The following is a 22,286-nucleotide window of genomic DNA, read 5'->3' on the forward strand; positions in this document are numbered from 1 at the left end:
CAGACCGTCGCCAGGCTAGCGAGCAGCATCCGTGCGGAGTCCGTCGCTGGAAGTTCAGTTGGATGCAAGCAGGACGGTCGCGCTACTAGCTGGCCATCCTTTCGCTGGGGTGGGTCAGCAAGGCAGCAAGTTTTTGCTGACGGATCCCAGGACCGCTGACTTTCTGCTCCCGAAAGGATCCCGAAGCTGCCGCGCTAGTGCTCAGTTGAGGTGTGTTCCGAGTGCCGTGAGTTGGGGTCCTTGGTTTGTTCGTGCTGGAATGTGCTTATAACAAGTGTGAAGACCAACCATCCATTAACCGTGTGTGTGTATGTTTGGCCCATTGAAGTTCGTTTGACCCTCAGAATTGTAGCTGTGTGCCTGTGCTAAAAAAGGACGGCGGATCCTGTTTTTTAATTAGGCCCTAAAAATTCTTTCCAGAGATATGGTGGATTAAATCAATGGAAGAAATCTATGACCCAATGGTGTTTGTGTGTGGGTGTGTGCGAGAGAGTGCATATATTGCAGCGCCCAAATGAATTGGGGTCCTTGTAATCCTTGGCACATAAGGATATCCAGCGGATCGTTTATTAAAAGCCTTCCAACACAACAGTAAGTATATTTGGAGTGGATAAAGTAAAGTAATAAACGGTCAAGAAAAAGCATTCTTATGTCATGGTAGTTTGCGCAGAAGTTGAACATGGTAGTGCGCATGGTCATCCTGGTAGAGGTCATAGAGCATGTCCATTAGAAGACGATCTTCCTGGGATTGCTCTTTATCATGTGATACAACGTTGAGTAATAATGTGGTGAAAAGTATATCAGAATTGCAGAAAACACTCGGTACTCGGTTTTACTTGCTTAGGAACGACACAAGACCTTAATAAGATGTTGTGACCATGTATGTGGGAAAATTTATACAATAGAACTTTTCGGATTGTGAACATTAATTGGTTAATGAAAATAGTGTTTTAAGATTTCTTCATTGACAAGATATGAAAAATTACATTCATGTCAAGTCTATTGCGAAATTATCATCATCTAGTTCATTGATCCTTGAACAAATGTTATAGTGAAGTGTACCATTTTGTTATTGTTTAAAATAATTGGTTCTGAATAATTTAAATCCAGTTGAAGTCTCTATAAGTGTTACTATGAAAAACCCACATAATTAAACCGATAAAGATGTATAGTTTTTCTTCCATAGAATAACAATTCTTACGTGTGTTTAAGTGTTTATTACTTATAAACACTTACGTTACCGTACTACGTTCATAAAACAGATAAATATGAAGTTCTTTCCAGTGCTCATGTCTAGCCAGTCATTGGAATGTTATTCGCTCAACATCTTTAAACATTTTTCAGTAGTAAACATTATGACATTTAGAATTGATGGAGATTTTTTATTTTCCACCGGAAAATATGAATCTTATTAAATATTTTCTCAAGTTTAACACAAAAATTGCGGGATTTATAATATACAATACAATTTCCGTCTCATCTTTGCATCATATTCATAACCATTGTTCTCCATCTTTTATCTCTCGGGCAGAGTTCAACGAACAACATGAAACGGACCCGGATCTTACATTGAGCACGCGGTCGAGCGAGGCGCTATCCGGTACGTGGACAAAAGTCCACAAAGATAGCCTATCAGCGGGTGAACCTTCTCCAACTGTTTGGACGGTACAGCAGCTGCTAATCGCCACCTGAGCCAACAGCCTAACCCAGCAGACTCCTAGCAACCAACATGCCGGGCTTCGCAGATCTGAAGGACCGTGCGTCCAACGTTTTCGGCGGGTAAGTAGCTAACAGTGGGGATCGACTATTCGCTTCGTTAGCTCGCTCGAGAGGGATCTCTTCACGGGCGCAGCCAAGGAGACGTTTCTCTATGCGAGCCACAAAACGGGAAGCAGCTGTAATCCGGATTTGGGAACCACTCGAACGACAATGGAAGTTTTAGTGTACCGTGCGATGCTTGTGAAGCGATTGCATCGAGCGAAGATTTTGTTATCCACCTTTTCACAACCGGCAGCCAATGTGTGCTGGTTTGGAACCATCCCAAAAACATGGGCCTGGATGGGCTGCAACTTTGATGAACCATTTCTTTTTCAACCATGCGTAAGATGTGTAGTGAGGATGGAAAATGCGCTTATCCGATTTGATTCGCCTATTCGATTTTCGTTGTTCCAGTGGTTATGAAGACTTAGATAGAGATTTGTTTTAGTTATATCCCTAAGAAGGTGCGTTTACAATTCTTGATGAACAACAGAAAGATTTTTGTTATATTTTCGCTCACAACAATATCGTGATAATATTGCTCCTATCCTTCCACCAGCTCTTCATATTCTTATTCGTTTCTGATCCTTTCGTACCCGAGCAAAGCTGCGTTGTAATATTCAAACAGTTATTAATTATACAATTTGTCAATAAGTATGTTTTATGGATATTTTGTGCATTTAACGTATCCATAAAATACAATTACATGGGGATACCTGGACCTGATATAAATTAAGCTCATTTCAAAGTAAATTGGCAATCCAGGAGAACTTTATCTTAAAAGAAAGCTTAAATATCCTATGCTTTCGATAGCACCGTCTTTTGTTACAATGCACCAGTCAGTTAAAGACAGTATACTAACACTTTTAAATCTTGTACACAGTCCAATACATTTGATTGTAACTATTAACTTTCGTTTTCCATAACTCAATGATTTGTTGGTGATACTGAGATATGTGCTGGAACAATAATTGTATCAAAACGATTATTTGTTTAATGTTGCATTTCAATTAAATTTAATTTCATAATTTTTTAATTATGTTTGAAGTTACTTCAGAAAAAATATTACTTGGACTTATACTTGAACTACTCTTAAAACAGGGGTCGGCAAAGTCCGGCCCGTAAACTGATTTTATCCGGCCCGTAATAAAATTTTATTCCAACAAAAAATCTAACCCAACTTTTATAAGATTTTTCCACGATTTGTCCTGTAATATGTTGAAAAAAACACAAAATACAACGAAAAAAAAATGAAAATGTTCAAAAAAAGTTTACTCAATACTCCATTAAAAAGGGTGCTACTTTAAAAAACATTAAGTCATTGTTTAAGGTATCCGGCCTGTGGTTTCGGTTTTCTATTAATCATCATTTACGGAATGTATAAGTACTTACTTGACATCGAATATCTTATTATTGGTATATGTTGCCTTTGTTAGTTATAACTTTCCTTTGTTTTTTTTGTAAGTTTGTTTTTCAATTACAATCCATTGCTGTCTGTCATATTGATATGGTTAGTTTCCATACCTATTACCATTCTAGCTTTGCAACTTTAGTCGAGAGTTCTCTTGCTGCCCTAACTGCTCATCAATTTTAAGAGGATTTCATGCCACATCCTTTCGCTAGCTCAATCTACTTTTTAAAGCGCTTAGCTCCTCTGCTTCACTCTGACTACGATACGCCCCCAGCTCAGATTGAATTGCCTCGAGTGTTCCGGGATGGCAAGGATTGTGCGATTTGTTTATAAATGACTAAAATACATGTTTCGCTTTCATTGGTAACGCCCACTTCGGGAAAACTCCGCAGTCCTGCAGCGAAGTACTACTATATTCAAAGGGGTATTGAAATTTCCCAAAAAACGACTTTTTCAAGTTGGGTGTTGGTGAGTGCTCGGGAAGCTGGTCCGGGGCCTTATCTGCTGTTTAATAGAATTTACTTATGATAATACCTCCTAATGGGAGCCTAATGGGAGATTATTTACCGGGGTAGAAGCGCAAAATGGCAAATACGGTCGAAAAAGGGATGCAAACAAAGTTCTTTACAGTGGGAAAAATAATATCAACGAAATCCAGCAGACGACAATAATACATCCCCCCGAAGCTGGGCTGGGAGGGGGTCGATGCAAAATCTGAAACCCCGGAAGGCGGGTGGAGTTTCCCTGGCTGACGGGCCTGATGGACGCATTTTGAATTTAATTAAGCACCGAACGAGGAAAGGGTGTGTTTCCGTGGCGCAACTTCCGCCCCGTGCATGGAGACACGCGGAGATTTATGCAACATTTATGCTTCGCCGCTTCGACTGTGGCAGAGGAGTGCGCATTCTCTGCGAGTGGGGAAGAAGGAGAGTTCTGTTTGGTCCTTTTGCCACGTAGCTCGAGGGTACTTTTTAATGAACAGAATCTGCTCGTTGAGCGACTGTAAGGTTCGAATATTAGCCTACCAACAATCGACTCGACATCAGCTTCTTCGATCTTGGCCAGGCATCATCGGATAATGAAGAGCCAGAAATCAAAGGGACCCCTCCATAACGGCACGGTAAACGACATTCCCCAGAAGGAATATAAATATTAAATGTGATATGGTTTTACATCAAATCGAACGGCACCTCTCACTCAAACGCTTCAACGCTGCGGGCAGAAAACTTCATCCCGGATATACGTTTCGCTTCGGTGACGATGGCTTTCCGAAGGGGGAACTTGAGGAATCCTGCTTCGCCGCAAGGGAAGCAGGAGGTGACCGTGTAACCGTGACAATATGAGTGACGCATCAAACGGCACGTGCAATGCCAATTTCGCCACGCTCGATGCCTCTCTAATGCGGACACTCTGTTCACAGCCTTTTTTTCACTCTCCCCTAAACGATGTCGGAGTGGAACGTGAAGATCTTTCGAAGATGGGATGTTTTGGAACTCCTTGCGTGAAATTCCCTCAAGGAATGTTTTTAAAAAGAACTTTTTATGTTGTTCCTTGTAGTTAAACTATCTAAAATATTTTTCTCTAATATCTGATATTTTATAATTATTTTTGTACTATCGTACCTCCTTAATTGATTTTTTACGAAACGTTCATCCCATCTTCTTCTCACAATTCGATATCCACAATTCTAATTCGACCCCCGGGGAACAATTTGTTAGCCGCCTGTTTGCGGCCCTCCAAACGAGCAAAACACTGGTTTGTAACCGGCTGGTGTCCCGTTTGGCACTAAATCAAACCAACGGCATCACATTCTGAGGCGCAGAAAAATGTTTCCAGGCAGGAAGAGCAAGGATACGACTGTGAAGGATGGGTTGCACACAAGAAACAATAACAGAAGCTCGAAGTTAAATCTTCCCTGCGGGATGTCTGTGTCCGCCGGTTTGCCCGCTGGTTCAGATTTATGACTTCCGACTTGTGGAGTTGTGAATGGTGGGCCGTAAAAATATGTCAGAGTTCATTAGACGATAAAGTTCGAAGTTGATTTTAATTCTATTTTGCTAAGGATTAATTAAGGGATTTACATTCCGAACGGCGAGAATCAACTTATAACTAAGTAAGAATGATCTACTACAATACGGCACGTACCATAAAACTAGAAATAAAAAAAAGTTATAATTGCCTTTTTATGAAATTTTGGTCGTTGTTAGTATTTTTATGGTAATGATGTATGAGATATCTTTTATCTGTTTTGATTACACTGGGGCTGGAGTTTTGGAGAATTGCCATAAGTGAAACATATTTTATCAACTGATAATCACCTAAAACCTAACAAAAATTTTGTATTGTATAATATTCATCAGAAATTTCAGAAAATATGATCAACAGGCTTTACAGCATGTTTAATGTCAAGTTTTGTCATTCTTCTGTTATGTTTGCTCTAAACCCATTCTAAATGGCTTTCTGGAACTGTTTACTAATCTTAAATTGTAATTTTTACTGAGTAACATTTATTTATATTTTTAAGATTCCATATTTTAACATCGTTTTTTTCTGATTCCTTAAATATGTAAACACTTTATATATGCGTGTTTCTTCTAGAATTTGGAAAGGAAATGGCTCACAAAACATAATCCAAAATTGTTTAGTTAATTATTTAGTACAACAGTATAAATACTTAAGAATTAAGTCTTTAACTTAGGACAATAGACAAATAATTTAGTATGTATCTCTAAAGCTAATGATTCATCAATAGTTAGTTGATAGCTCAGAACGATTCCCAAACATTGGCTTCGACTTGAGATGACTTTCACTGCACCCGAACCCAGCGAAGCAGTGCCAAAAGTCAAGAAGTAAAAAGTTTTCCCTGCTCATTTTCCCACATCGTATCGCATCGCACGGAAAACGATTTATCATTTCGACTGACGGGGCTCGGTGGCGCCAAGAAGACATCTCCAATATCTTGCCGATATTTGCCTCCGTTGCCCTCTTTCGCGCTTGTTTGTTCGTTCTTCTGATGTTCTTCTCGGTGATGCGGTTGCAGAAGAAAACGTGGACTTTTTCCCTCGAACCAGCACAACTGAAGGCAGTAAGGGTGTACGCATTTGGCCGCCGGAATGGCGACAAGAGCACTAATAACCGATATATATATATATTTTTTCCTTCCCGACGCGGAGTCAACCATGGCAAAGGAGTCGAAAATAAAGTCATACTTTTACAGCATCCGTCTCTGTGACGGGGGGTTTCCACCCGACATCAGAACTAGAACTACTCCCGTTTCGGCGTCGGCTTCTTGGCCCACTTCCAAGCCTCTGGTCCTGGAGTTGAGATTGGGCATCCGGCAATAAACATGAGCAGACTTTTCGGCGAGACTGGCGACTTTTTGGTGGCGCCAACGGATAGCACGTTGTCTGGCTGCGGGTTAACGCAGTTCGCCAGCATCGATGGACGCCGTTGTCTGCAGTGAAGTGTGTCGCCAGTCGAAAAACATTCGGTTTAGCTCTGGAGTGCGTATGCGAATGCTCCGGAAAAATTCGGTCAATCGATACCGTTTGTTACCCAACGAGGAGAAAAAGAAATCCCGAATCCTTCGATAGGCTCTTTAAATAGCTGCCCTGTTTTTACACCCAAGCGAATGGAAGTGGAAACTACGGGAATAATCAAATTAAAAGTGTGCCATTTCCCGGCAACTGGCCGAGGAAAACACCCGTAACCATAGTGGTAATTGTTTTTAACGGCCTCAAATCTGCATTACTTAGCGATACAGTGGGATATGGATGGTGAAAATGAATTCGCCACCCCGTGGTCAAATGGTAATGGTTGTCAGTTTGTACAATACCAGAATTCCTTCCCTCGAGGGACTTTTGGTTCCAGCCCAGTTGCAGCAGGATTCATCTTACCCCTTTCGAAAACGAACTGCTGAAAAGTGACTGAGTTCGAGATCGACCACATTTCCCTGGTGCTGGTGGCTTGGTGATAGTGTGTTTGGAAATGGAAGAGAAAAGCTAGAAAATCTCAAAAGGGGTTTGCAACCCCTTTTTTCTCCAACGCACTAGAGCGCTTTAGTGTTGGCGCGTTCGCACCCGAACCGCATAGGAACAGGAAACACATCGAGAACGATTGCATCAACGGCGACGTCGACAACGACGGTGACAACACTAGCTGATTGTTGTGTGGTGCCGCTTTCCGTGGAGGAGTTCGAACGGGAGTAAAATCGCGGCGGATGAGCCGTTTCAACAACCGAAGCAATTTAATCACGTTAATGGATTTTATTGTTGTACCGAACGAGATCCATTTGCTTTCATTGCTTGCTCGGCCGACAATAGAGTGTACGGCAGCGTTTAAAGTTGGCGAGTGTGTGTACCAAGTTCGCCAGGAAACACAAGACAAATGAGTGGTTTTGTGTCGTAGAATAGGTTGACTCATCAAATGTTTCTCAACATTATCAAATAAGAAAAGTGCTGTTCTAAACATAAATGTGTAAACAAGTATCATATAAAAAACACAATTTATTTATTAATTAGTGTTAATCACATAAACAAATTGTCGTACGATGGGGATTTTTGGGAACATGTAACTTTTACTGCTGTATTACGTAATGTTACTAAGCACTAACTCCATTGAAAGTATGACATGATAAGATCGATTGGAACCGAATTAAAAGCAAATAAATTATTAGTATAGTTTAACAATCAAGTGTTTGTGCTACAATAATGAAGTCATATTAATGTTGATGAACTGTTTTATACAGGGAATTATTCTTGAACTCAACAAAACAGGTACAAATTGATGTTTCTTAACAATGTTGTAGTTGTAATACCTAAGGAATATTTTTTAAATGAAAATTTTCAGTATCTGAATTATTCCTTAGTAATTATAGTGAACCCACATTCAATATTATTTCAAGTTGGTTAGTCATTTTACGTAATTTAACACTTTAATTCGAATTTATAAAATTTGCGCTTCAATTATTGATTTTCATTACATTATTACTTCATTTCTTTGCTTAACTTTAAGCATATAACCTAAACAATTTGTTGTTAAACAAAACCAGAAAGATTAGATGTCTTTAAATAATATTCTGTTAATTAACAGCTGTTTTCTTTCACATATATTCAAATGAGAATTGGCCACATCGTGTTCCAACTGCTGTAAAAATTGAACAGAGATCGAAAATTTCTTTTTTTAATTTTACATCCATAAAATATCAGAAACAGTATCTTGTAAGATATCAAAATGTTAATAAACAACTACTGCAGTGTTCCAACTAACCTAAACAAATACAATGTATCGTAGTGGGAAACTCAGCGAGAGTATGTTTATTTTTCACATTCTACCCATAATAATCAACAATCGTAGACATTCTTACACAATTGATCGTATTTTCTCCCTTCGATGAACTCAAATGTATCGCTCCCGACGGAAAACTAAAGAGATTAAGGGCTTCGACGAACGCTCGTTTGCATAAATGTCTTGTAATTTGCATACTTTCGCTAATGCGCTAGATGTTATTTGCAGTAGTGAGTGTATTTGTCTTCGATGGATAGACGGTTTGTCGAAAATATTGATTACCAGCTCACCATTTATCCTGGTATCGTCGCATTTGGGGCGGTTTGATGTAAATCAATATATTTTTCCCCGCTGGTTTCGAATTTCCGTTGGAATGCGATTGGGAAAATCGCGCTATCCTGAGCAGGAGGTGGAGTAAGGAACCCGGATGTAATAATGTCATCACGCAGTAATCATGAAACTTAAACAAGAAAAAAGGAAACAGAGCTCCATGAAAAGAACTTCCCAATGGTACAACATTACTGAGCGCGTTTCGGATGCGTGCGGTCGATTTAAATTCAAAGTGAGTACAAATTACTGGCCAAAAATGAGCCATCGGTACACTCGAGGGCGATAGTGGAGGACCATTTCTCCGGCGTGCGATCGGAAGATTGCGTCAATGAGCGGTCGTTTCACTTTCTTCGATGTTCTCAGCGTCTCGTTACCACAAGTGGTTCGGAAAGGGGAAGGAGTGCGCGTTTGGTTGGGGTGTGCACGATATTGGTGATTTTGGTCACGTTTTTCGCCTTCACACGGTTTGGCTCTCAGGCTCTTTTTATTGAGTCCTCGTGGGGAAGAATGAAGCAGAGATGTTTATGATTTTCTGTTCCGTTTTATGTTTCCCATGCATTAGTTTGATATCCCAAATATGCTGTTTTTCCACCGATGAAAGTTATGTTCGACGACATTTATTGATGATTGACTCCGATCCACCATTCCGATGGTCAGTGGCACGCCTTCTAGTGTTCTTATGAACTGGATTATGAATTTTGTTGTTATGACCTATGTAATGATAAATAAATTCTTACTTATTAGTTAGATGAAACAATTTCAGATTCAGAATAAACTACTAAACTAAATAAATGTTAAATCCAATTACCAACTTCATGTGCCACCGTTGCAACTATGCGCGTAATCAGCACCGATACGATTATGAAGCTTTGCTAACGATAGCCCAGCTCCGATTTTGTTGCGAGACATGTTGATAAAAAACGACAAAGCATTATGGAGTCCTTTTTCTCCTCTCTCTAGCACTCTTTATTTCTCTATCGTGACGGGTTGCGTCTCATAAATTGCAAGATGAAAGAATGTGCAAGCAAAGTTATAATCGGATTTAAAACCAAACGCTTCCTCTAAGGTTCGCTTGATAACGGGGGGTAAGTGGGATAAAGTATAAAAAAATGTTTCAAATTCACACACATCGACGAACGTTGTGGTAGAAGAATGACTTAACTATGGTTGAAAATGAAGAAAGAAAAAAAAAATGCTACACATAATTCCAACGAGGGACAAAACTTCCGATACGGTTTATATGCGAACCTTTTTTGTTGTGGCGAGCTTCGTTATAAATTTACCCAAATTATCCCTCCAACACGCGGAAAGAGAATCTCCTTCCGTTGGATTGGATTTTCCAGTCCGTACACATTTGCGGTGGTGGAAAATTCATGGACCGGAAACGACGACGGTATGGTCTTAGATCGAACGGAGCCGGGAACGGGACGTGGCAAAGCGATGAATTTGATGATGACGCTGATCATAAATTGTAGTATCATACTTTGAATCGATGGTAAAGCTGTCCGAACGGAGGAAAGGTGGAACGACGGGATCGAACGCACGGTCGGCCGGCCGGAGCCCGCAGACCGTGACCGAAAGCCATTGCGCAACTGATGGTGTGATTAATGAAAGCAAGTGAAGCATGAAATTGATTTGTTAGTCAAAAATCGCCTCGAACTCACGAGGATATAGCACGTGGGATGCCGGTTTTAAAAAAGATTGCGCAAAGTTATCAAAATGTGTGTCCAACGTGACCCCTATCGTGTAGAGGTAGCAACAGTCCAATTATATAAATGCAACTGACCACCATTATTGTGATTGTTGTCGCCGGGAAACCCGAACTGACCAGATGTGACTCGTTGGGTACTCTTATGAGGGGGAAAACCCAGGTTTTAAAGCTCAAGATCAGGGTTCCTTTTTTTCTGCAACTACTGGACTGCTCCAGCCACTAAAATGTACGATGTCGAGTTTTATGTTCGCTCTTTTCGTTCGTTGACGCTTCAATCGCAATGAAGTAGTTTCAAAGATGCTCGAGATGGTATCGTTTCAAAAGTGATATCATGATTTTTCTACTCCCACTTGGGCCACTCTGAATGGAGGGATGGGCTGCAAGATGGGCTTTGATTGTTGCCAAGGACTCCCACCGTTGTTCCCTTTGGTTTCGTTAGGGAACAGGACGTGGCGCAAGAGGCACGGACAAGCAGCCATTCATTCATAACGTTTGCGACATGCTCGAGAGTCATCTATACACACTCGTACACCTTGTTCCTCTTGCTGCACTCTCTCTCCCTGTCCACAAACGCATCATGGCTGCCTTTTTGAACGTTTTGTTCCCGACCATACTCCCCACGGAGATGTGGGAATAATGGATGCCCTGGTGCTAAAGCATACGAACGGATGGCTTAATTTTTGCGCGCTTAGCAAGTTTTTGAAACGCTCGAAGAAAAACCATGTGGAGGAGAAAATATCTGAAAGCAAATCCAAGAAAACATTTATTCATCTACCACATGCTGTGCCTTTTTGTGTGTGCTGAATGGATCGGAAAAACCAAAGATAAGCGGCTTTTGGTGGCGTTTTTCCGTTGATATGATAATGAATGTTGAATGTTTGGAAGGACGGGGCATGAGGAAAACGGTGAGTTGTGGTTTGGAGGTACAATGGGTAAGATCGTTTGATGTGGGTAAGCACTAATAGGCGAAAACTGGGCAACAAAATCATGCACGATTCTGCATTCGTTGCTAGTGATGTCTACGATATAGAAAAGAAGTATCTTTGAACCGCTGAACTGTGTTCTTACATAAAGAATTAGTTGCAAAGTTTTCGTTTAATCAAAACAAGTAGCTACTTTAGGAAATCATGTTCAACCTATCTTACTTGAATCAATTCTATCGAGTTATCCTACCGATGAGCCATAATATTAGTTGGATTGGAAAATAGTTGATTACTTACTGTTCCGTGATAAATTTGAATTTAAAAATTCACACCTTTATACCCTTAACAGCGATATAATTTGTGGTGTTTTTCGTTGATGTTTATAATAAAATGGTATAACATCTTCGTTAAACCATTTCACAGTTCCAAGGAATACATTACTACATTGTCTTTTCAGCCATAATTTTTTCCAAATATATTTTACACTTTATCTTTCCCAATAATGATTGATGAAAATGATTCCGTGAAAAGTTGGCTTTCATTAAAAATTAAATTAAATCTAACCAAATTCACTTCCCGCTTCGGCTGATTGAATCAGAAACAAATCAATTACCAACATTCCCAGTTCGCATCCAATCGGGGAATCGTTTGGGTGGCTGGCTTTCATCGGGGTTCATTCCCTTCGGCTTTGGCTTTGACTCTAATGATAATTAATATCGCCGGGAAAAACCCCACGAAGATAATCATCTTTGGCGGACGCACGGCATCGGAAGACAATGGGAAGACCCTTCATTCGCGACGAGGGAAAGCCCTGCAAGTGAAGGAGTGGAAAAACTTTTTCCCCGAAAAGCGACTGACGAAGGCCAGCGGGAGGGGAGGGCGAGTTAGTTGGGGTTTGAAATGAGTACTTTTATCTTAATCAGCGTTTTTTGAGCGAACGCTGGAAAATGGCAGCGACAACTTGTTTAAAGAGTGACGTTAAATTTTATCCGCCATGAAGCGAATGCGTGTGTGTGTATATGTGCTGGGTTGATGCTCATCGAATCAGGAGTTAACCGACAGTAAAGTAGATTTCAAAGCATCCCCCTGCTCTCGGCTGAAGTGTCCTTCCGTGGTGTCCTGAGGGTAGCCTGATGTCTCACTTTTCCATCGCAACGGATCAGACGGCATTGTTGATGGTTCGGCTTCTGCTGCCGTGTTGACAAGCAGTTTTCCCCCTGCGATTCAGCAGAAAACTCGCTCATTAACACCGGCACGACGTAGAGAGACCTTTGGGGGGAGGAGGAGGAGGTAAAAGTGACAAAGCGTGATGTGTTCCGGATGAGGTGCGTTATTGTGGTGTGGGACGGTGGGACATCTTTGGAACGTGATACAGTTGATGATATCCCGCGTGCGGCTATGGAAGGTTTTCCGGGGAGACTTTTCGCTGTGCTTCGAGAGTCCTTGTTCCAAGGACACCTGCGGTTTGAGGAAGTTCGAGAGTTTTCCCCCCCGTCAGACTAAATGCGCAACAAACGGGACAGGCTTTGATTAATCAGCCCGTGAAATGATCACGATTCAACGTTCGTCAATATCGGTATCAAATCGGGTTCTTTGGGAGGGAAAACGCTAGGAAAAACGTGTACGAACGAATCGCCAATCCTTTCCCCGTCGAAGGTATTAACCGATGAATTCAGCCACCATAAAACCCGGTCCCGGCGGGGATCGAGGCGGGACAAAGGCCAGATTGCGGCTAGGCGGGAGGTAAATCTCCTGTCGAGAGCTGTTTTGTTGTCATCATTATATGCGGCTTAAATGATTTCCCCGGGGGATTCGGCCGGTATTAAGGTGCGCACACACATACGAGCTATGGGGAAAGAAAAAGAACGGAATGAGGAGATTCTTTTGATTGTGGTTCCTCTTTCAGAAACCCGGAGGAAGGATTTTTGTGGCAATGAATTTCAACTTTGCGGTTTTTTCTTTTTTCAAACTAAAGGTCTTATGTGTTGAAGGACCTAGCGCACGAGCAGAGAACATGTAAAAGTCATATAAGTAAGTACCGATGAAAAATGGGCTTCACACAAGGCTTTGATGGAAGGCGAAAGAGTGACAATCTTTACTCCTACTGTTTCGACAGCCTCCACAATCATTGAATCGAAAGGGGGTCTAGAAAGTCACGTAAGACAGACCGTTTTCCGTAGGTGATTGATATGTGCGATTTTTCACTTTTCTCTACACATATCAGGGGTGACTACTTTCCCGGTTAAAGAATTGAACATTTAAAATCAATCTGAGCTGAACCGAATAAGTTCAATAAAATATGTGTATAAGAATTAAAGAAAGAAAACAGCAAATAGTTTACAAATGATTAATGTGAAAAATTTACCGTTGATAAATTGACTACTGATGTTTGCTTCAACTCCATAACGTGAGCTTCTTTTGACCTCATTCTTGATCGTCATAAGCTTTTCGAAATGGGTCGAGAACTTTGTTGATGATAAAATCGATAGCGATCATCTCTGTGTCAGGCATTTCAGCTATCCCGAACATAGCATGGCGTAGGGACACTTATTTTTATTTTATTGCAAACCATGTTTTCCCGCCTGTGGAAAGTGAAATGCATTCTTAGCCTGCATCCATTATGCTTCAGCCGCTTGCTTCCTTAACTGTTTAATATTCGAATGGAACCATTCTTTCCTTTTTAGTGCCCGAGGTTGTTGACTCGGTTAGAAAAGCGCCCCGGAACGCGTGTGGACCACGCCTTGCAGGACGGTAAATTGTTCAATTTAAGCGAAAGGAAACCTTCAAATGAAAACAAACAACTCCGCACAGTTCCCTGACCCAGGAAACGAAAGGAAAACGCGTTGTAACACTTTCTCCACTCCGAAGCGACAAATTTATTGCTTTGCTGGAGAGAAACAAAACGTCCGGAAACGGGACTTTCCTTCAACGCGAATAAAAACATAGATTTCCCTACGCGAGCCGTCGCGAAAAGTTCACCGAAAGGGAGACACATTAAGCCACTTGTCTGGAGCGTGATTTGAATGCGTAAAATCTGTAAAAACTCGTGACACTTTGCACCCCTTGTGACCACCCCGAGTGGCCCGTCCGGACGGAATCGATCCGTCGAGGGGACCAAGGAACAAGTGTCAATAAGCCTCTAGTCCCGTTGGCTGTCGTGGATGTTTGTGCCATCGGAGAAGATGAAGTCATTCCCATCGGGAGCTGTTTACGGAGCGGGATCTGATAATTCGCTCGTTCCGGAGTATTATTTCGCCGTTTGGTTTCGTTGTTTTGTTTTTTTCCTCTATTTCGGTATCTGTTTTTGCGAAGATAGAGCTCGCAGTTTATGGTTCGTTCAGACAAAAGGCAACATTCCAGATGAGGTGAGTCTGGGAAATGCGAAATAAATTAAACCCGCGTTCAGTACGGGCGGCCCCCTCCGAGATGATGACTGTTGACCCCTTGTAGGCCGGAGCCGGAGATGGAAAAAGCATCTGATAACGGACAGGTCGCTTGTCCGGGGAATCGAATGTCCCTGCGTTACCGAAGCGAGGACGACGCACGATAAATAAACAAAAGTGGCGAAAATCTCAGGAAATTGCTTCTGAAAGCCGATCCCCCGAGGGGTTGTCCGAGCTGGTGAAGGTGATGACAACGGTCCATCTAGTGTTTTTCCTGCCCGGGATGACTATCACTGAGCGGCGAGCGGGAGGATAAGCGACATAAAATTGAAGTAATGACTAAATTATGCCGGAGCCATTTTCGGTCCGATAAATGATCTTAATTTGAATCGTGTGCACGAGGTCGCCCGGAACTCAGTTCGCTAGGAAAGCGGAAGCCCGCTGACACTATGCACGCTGTGGTGTGTGTTAGCGTTTGTCGTGGCTTTTTTCCCTCTTTTCCTGCAGCCGAGAGGAGGATGTCGTGATGAGGATGTGTGAGGGCCGACATCCGATGGGAAAGTCACGCACATTACCCGCGCCGAGTCGAAATGCTGGCCAGCACAAGGGAGAGATTTCTCCGGTTCAAGTAATTAGAACCATTTAACCCCTTTGGCGTAAAGATGTTTTCCTGGTAGCTGTATGATTAGAGAAAGTGATTGATGAAGCGCGAGCGCTGTTTTTGGGTCAGTTGGTGAACCAGAAGCGCATCACTTTGCTCCAAATTTTATGGTCCCAGTTTCTTTGCAACATTTTCTTTGACAGATTTTGTTGAAATTATTTTTATCTTTAGTTTTATATTATTTGTTTCTCTATGATAATTATGATATTTTGTTTTTCAGGGTTATTAAGCAGTATATTATCAAATGCATAATAATTGACATTGAATCGCATTTTCGTGAATATTTAATTGCTCTTCCGATTTGTTATCACTTACGTAAAATTTCTAATTCGGATTTTTAATTTATCAAACACTTTTGAAAATTCTATGAGTTTTTCCGTCTAATTCACCGTTTTATGAGCATTTACTAAAGAAGCTTAACAAAATTAAATCCATTAACAATTTGGGAGGATTGATGTTTGTTTTATAAGACACTTTTGGACTATAAACCACATATTAATTAAATAGAGGAATACCCCACACAACACATATGAATGTATACGATTTATAAATCGAATATCAACTTGCAATAACCGTACTTCTATGCAATATGATTAAATCGTGATTAATGTTTAAATAATGCCCATACGTACAAAAGTGGAGGCGCTAACCGTACATTGTTCAAAATGTATATGTTTAGTTGTATATTTTCTAAGTCGGCATCATATACGACTTACGATATACATCAGTCGTACATTGCTCGTTCATCTATACGTATGCATAAAGAAAATCGTATTACATTCTTAATCGGCATCATATGCAACATAGAATATACATTGCTCGTACATTGTCTATGCATAATGCGATTCCGATTCTAAATATACTAATATGAGATTCAATTTATTCAACTTAATACGACTTCGTGTTGTGTGGGACACTTAGTATACGTAACTAAAAATAAACTGCTTCCTTCTTTTCTTTCCTTTATGATCTTTTCGTAAAGTTGGTCTGATATAACCATCCATTCTTTAGCGATCGTGATTTCATGTGGCGAACGTAACAAGAGAAAACATCGGTTGTGAAAGTAGCAACGATAAAAATAGGTAATTTGATTATTGATAGAAAACAACTACGAAAATTAGAAAGGCACAAAAACACATAGAAACATTGTTCAAATTTAAAATGGTTCTAAATGTTTAATAATATAATATGTATGTTCCGTTCGATATTTACCGCTATCGATGACTCAAATTGTGGAAATTCCATTACTCATTTTCCATGGGTCTCCGCTCGGCGGAAGAGCACCCTTCCAAGTGCAATAATAATGTTTGATTTCAAACGACGAACGATTGTCGAATATTGTGGGCAAATACTCCGATCGACTGAATTGTCACGTTTCGCTTTCACCCAAGGGGTGGAAATAAGAGGGAGTGGGCCCTGCGTTGAAGGGTGGTTTTGTGTCTTGAGATTTCAATTCACTTTGCCGAGCAACAGCCTCTCGTCGTGTGACTCACTACGGCTTCTTTTTGCCGATCTTTGTAGGAACATTCGAAGGCAGACTTTCGCATTCATTTTCACCGATTCTCCGGCCAAGGGAAGGTTTCCGGCACTCGCCCGCACTTCCGGCTCAACGAAACAATCGGCAATCAATATGAGGTTTCGCTTGGGCGCTTCGGTTGGGTTGTGCCTCCCTTTTCCCAAAAGCCAGCCACGTCCCTTTGATGGTGTTTTTTCCTTTCTCTTCGTCCTTCAAGTGGTGTCGCATGGTGTATGAAAAATTGCCATTATTTAGAATTCCGGGCCGGCGTTATCGCGACCAGGAATTGAATTTCAACGGATTTGTACCAATATTTCAGCGCCCGCCAGGGCACGTTCTGGAGTAGAGGTATTCTGAGACGACGAGGTTTTTTTTATTTCGTCTTTTTGGCTCTCGGGAACGATTCGCCATAAATCAACACCCGTCATCCGAGCCGGCGCGTCGAGGGGGAAGACGATCTTCTAGACGTTAATCTACCATCCCGAACCCGGAGTTCTTTTCTTGAGAAATGACTTTAAATTACATCATTACGTAACAATCATCAGCGTGATAAAATGTCTTTGCCACAATTCGTTGCCGTAAAAGAGGTAAAATGAACCGAACTTGTAAACTCAATCCTCGAAAAAAGAGTTGTGGAACGTTTTACCACTGTTTTTCTTTGTCGCTCAAATCCTTGCATAAGATTTTATTTCAAGTGAAAAAAGAAAAACATACACAAAATCTGAACGGACCTGGCTTAGACGAAAACTTCTTGTAAAACGGTTTTACTCCCAAGGAAAACGAAGGGTGGAAAGACCCGTCGACTCCCAGGATTACGGGAATGGTTGTTGCAAAATCTCTCGCTGACAGGGCTTCACCAGTTCCGGGGTTCTTGTTTATGTTTTTGCCCCCTCCCCCGTTTTTCCCCTTTGTGTGTTTTCGCTTCCGGCTTTCCACTTCAATTGAAGGGTCGTGATTTTCTTCTGCGGGGAAAAGTGGCGCGGAAAACTACGTGTGTGTGTGTGTGTACATATTTGGTTTCGAAGGGAATTGGGCTAGGGCTGCCCATCGACAGACGGACGGATATCAATCCTGCCAATTCATTTGATTGCTGTTTTTCTTTCTTCCGAAGGGTCATGTATCGGTTTTATTACATTTCTATTTTTCCTCCACCTCGCGCCTACGTTTTGCGTTCGATTTCTTTTCGGACAGACGGAGGAAAAACGGGTTACGGTTCGTCGTCGTGCTCCACTAAGGACAGCTACCGATCCATGGGGAGATTTGTGGAAAAGATTGACAGGACTCAACGCGTTCGTGTTGGAGGTTTGAAGATGAACTTCGGGGGCCAAAGCGTCGTCGTGGAAAAGAAACTTTGAGGTGTACTGCAAAGACACGATCTTCTTAGGATGTTTACAGAATGTTTGGGGGTTACAAGGAGACGTTGGAAAAACAATACCATCTAATGCTGCTTTTCTTCTCCGTAAAACTAGCCACTGCTTCCTGATGTTATTGTGAAGCACGTCCAGGATGCGTTCACGATACAAAGAGCTAAGGCTCGAACCGAACCCACAGGGAGACGGTATTCTATTATGTTACATAATCTGCACGATTCAATCTTTTAACAGCTATTTTTAATGATTGCTTTCCCGAAGAAGACCTTCGGTCACGTCAGGCCCGGCCCCGTAACCGACAGCGGTTAGGATTCCATAGGAAAAGATTTGATTCGAGACTTTTTCATCGCATCTCGCTGTTCTTATCTTTGACGGAGATTTTTCCATTGGAGCGTGGTTCTGTTCGTCGGTGAAACCCCTCCAATGACGTCGGTTGCCGCTGGAAACGGGGAGAACGGTTCGCTCGCACCGTCCAGACTTCATGGTCGGGGTTTTTACCGGCTCGACCGAATGATCTTCCGTTTTTCCGGCCCCCGGTCGTGATGTTTGTTCCGCTTCCGCTTCGACAAGGAGATAAAAAAGGACCGCACGGGAAACTTTCCGCCCAGATGCTGTTGATGGGAAGATGGCTGATAATTAGATAGAGTGACAGTAAAGGAGAAGCGGTTGAAGGAAAGCGAGAGAGCAATTGTGATGCAACCTGTGATTGCCTACCTTTCAGGGGAGGCCATAATAGGAGGGAAATTCAATTTCGCACGAACGATTACCGTTTAATGAATAAATAAGTGCTTGGGTTTCCTTTCGTCTCGATGTTCGTTTTTATTTTGCTTCCTTTGCTCGCATCGTTTATGGGAGCAGAGTGGAAATTACAAAAGTCCAACTACGTGAGGAATTGCGAAAACAATCGTTGGGAAGGAATACTTTCGTTGTTTAGCAACAAAATTAGGTCCAGTAAGTGGATGGCAATACATACGCAGTCCGCACTTCACTTTGAAGAGGACTTTAATGATTTTTTATGACAAGGTTTGACGGATGCCAAAACTAAATCCGTTTTTAATGAACTCCGGCAAGCGAACGCACCCTCGCAGTCGCAGTCCATCAATCAAAACTTCATTAAAGCCGACTTCAGTTCTTGAGCGGTAGTGGCAGCTTCCGAAATCGATAGAAGTACTTCAACCGGAAATTCAATCATCGCGCTACAATGAAAGGCTTAATCGAATGATGTGCTGGTGGAGATAAGCAACGGCGCCCACATATGGCCGCTAGGAACGGTTCGAGAGATGACCTTCAAAATCTGATGGTGATCGACTGGTGTCGGCAGAGGAAAAGTTGTACGGCTTGATGGCATTCGTCGATAAGCTGATCTAATTTTGATTGATATCCGTTACAGTTTTCCCTTGCCGAAAGGTAAGGTAAAGAAAAATATTGGTCTCTCGGGGGCTCTACGCACAGAAACCCTCGAGTCAGCTCCCTTGGGAGGAATTGTCGGTTTGAGAGTTTTGCCGCGGGGGAATCGGAAGGCCCTCGCCAGGAGCAGTAAACACAACCGCTTAACCCTAGACAGGATGCTGATGCATCGGCCGAGGGAAAACCTTTCGGTGATGGTGGTGGTTTAAAGAGAGCTGTTATTATGTTTACTCTTGCGTCGAAACAAACTTGCCCTTCGGTGTGAGTCAACAAACACGGCAAATATTGGTATGATCCATAATTTAGAAATTAAATTTATTTGCATATCTCTTGTTTCTGGCTCCGGAGCAGACAAGATACACTTACTTTTTCGTTGTTTATCACAAAGAACTCGAGTCGTAGAAAACCGTCCCATCTTTCCCAACTTGTGTTTAATAGCTTTTGAGCAAATGTTTAACTTTTCGGTTGTGTGTGAACATGTTTTCGATGAGTCGTTGGCATTTGCGACCAACGATGGTGGTTTATCCGTTTTTTAATAAAATTTCTCATTTTGTACTTGTAGTGCATGGTGAGGGTTTTATTTGTCTTTATGCTTCTCCGGACAGATGATGGATTTCTCCTCTGTCCAATATTATTTCATACATTTTAGCACACTTGATTGCAACTATAAATACGGTTTATTTATTAAGCATTATTTTTGTAACAGTGATTTGGTTTTCTGCAATGAAAATCTTCTTTCGTACGCCAACATTCAACTCACCTTGGAACATAATTGATTGTCCACTAATTCACTAAAACTTATATTTCCCGAGTATCATGTTCTCGTAAGGGTTAGATGCTTAAAAAATTAAAAAATGTTTTGAACTTTTAACTTCGTTAGTTGTACATTTTTCATTTCCTTATAAATTTGTAAACTCACTTATTTCTGAGAATCAGGCATGGTATATCAAATTGAAGCCGATGCATACATTTGAAGCAGCTAGTTTTATTGCTTTGTTATTTTTATCTAATAACATATTTTTAGTTTTCAAATGTCATTTGAACTGTGTAATTTACATTTTCAAAAAACCATTTGTGGCTTTATTTTTCAATCAGTTTTTCCTTTTCAGGGTCGCGCTAGGAGTAAATAAAAAAGATAGAGTTGGAGTGGATCTCATTTTCGAGTATTAATGAAATAGCTTCCAAAGAATACATTTTAGCTCAAAGAGAAACAAAAAGTGTGCTACATAGTTTGACATTAAAACACGCATTAAAAACTAATTTTATATTTTTGTGATAAGAAATGGGGCCACAAATCGATCTGAAGGTTGTGTATTTCTAAATTTTCAGTTGCTTGTTCCATTTACACTTAGTCCTATCAAATTGAAATTCTAAATACAGAAGCTATTCATGCGCCAGTTTTTTAAATCTTTTTTATGCTTTTGATGTTTAAAAGAACTATGTTTTCCTCTGAGCCACAGTTATGACGATTCATATCGTCCCCGGAACAGGGAGTCAATATCAATTAGCCAAACTCAAACGGTTGATATCGTCAATTACCGGTCTTCCTCCCGGCGAGCTTATCGCTGATCCCAACCCCTCGCCAGACATGGGGAAAAACACATTACCAAAGGAAACATCTACCATCCCCAGAGTCGTGCACGTAAAGCGGATTGTTACCAGTTAATAACATAAATTATGTATTTCTTTCCCACGCACGTCCCCGAGTAGGGGAAGTTGCGCTCTAAACCTCTCCCCCATTGCTGCGGAAGCAGCTACGGGTCGGAGTCCTTCCACCGACAAAGGTAGCACGATATCGCGAGCTCGAAATCAAATCACTAACATAACAAGCGAATCAACACAGCAAGAGCCCGAGTGCGAGTGTTGGGTCGACTATCTTCGAAGAAGGGGAAACCTAAGGCGCACCTCAGAGCATAATCATAAAAGTTTCACCACAGCGCTCCCAAAGGACGTATGAATTTCCCGACCGTCACGGGCTGCCGATTGGCAGAGGTGCCGACATTTGGGCGGGTGTTGGTTTCATTTCATAAAATATTCACCACGATGTTTCGCCGCGATTTGTTCGACTCTTTTAGACGAGATTGTGACGGGATTTGAAGCAGTGATGATTTGGTCGTTTGACCAAGGAGAGGCTATTCCTCTTTCTCGTTAACCTGTTGATCAGACTTTGATGAGGGCCTGTATGTGTATTTTGCTAGAAGAGATTGAGTAGAATTGAAGGGTGGATTTTAAAGACTCTACAGAAATCAAAACAATTTGTTCGTCTTAAAACTAAACGTAAATCGCAATCGTAAAAACAAATAATTCCGCAAAGTGATTTGCTCAAAACTTGTGCTCTACAAATACATCCAAATAAAATTCCTCGATTCAAACCCTTTGCTAATTTAAATTAAAATTTTATAAAAAAAAATGGAATGGCTTCATTTGATTATCAAACTTCTTGAGGAAAAGACTTTACTAAGTGCTTTAACAGACTTCCCGACCGACTTAACCATCATGCTTTCTCGTTTTGTTGGTTAAAATCGTCAAT

The 22,286-nt window shown here is 41.3% G+C and overlaps 1 protein-coding gene across 1 annotated transcript in view; it reads left to right on the forward strand.

Annotated features, from left to right (window-relative positions):
- Positions 1-1,729: 1,729 nt before the first annotated feature.
- LOC131281174 (vesicular glutamate transporter 1) overlaps positions 1,730-22,286 on the forward strand; it is a 31,486-nt gene continuing 10,929 nt past the window's right edge. Inside the window, exon 1 of the mRNA XM_058310434.1 lies at positions 1,730-1,779. Within this exon, the coding sequence (XP_058166417.1) occupies positions 1,730-1,779 (50 nt within the window). The remainder of the gene's footprint in view (positions 1,780-22,286) is intronic.

Source organism: Anopheles ziemanni, chromosome 2 (assembly GCF_943734765.1).
Source record: "Anopheles ziemanni chromosome 2, idAnoZiCoDA_A2_x.2, whole genome shotgun sequence".
Taxonomy (NCBI): domain Eukaryota; kingdom Metazoa; phylum Arthropoda; class Insecta; order Diptera; family Culicidae; genus Anopheles; species Anopheles ziemanni.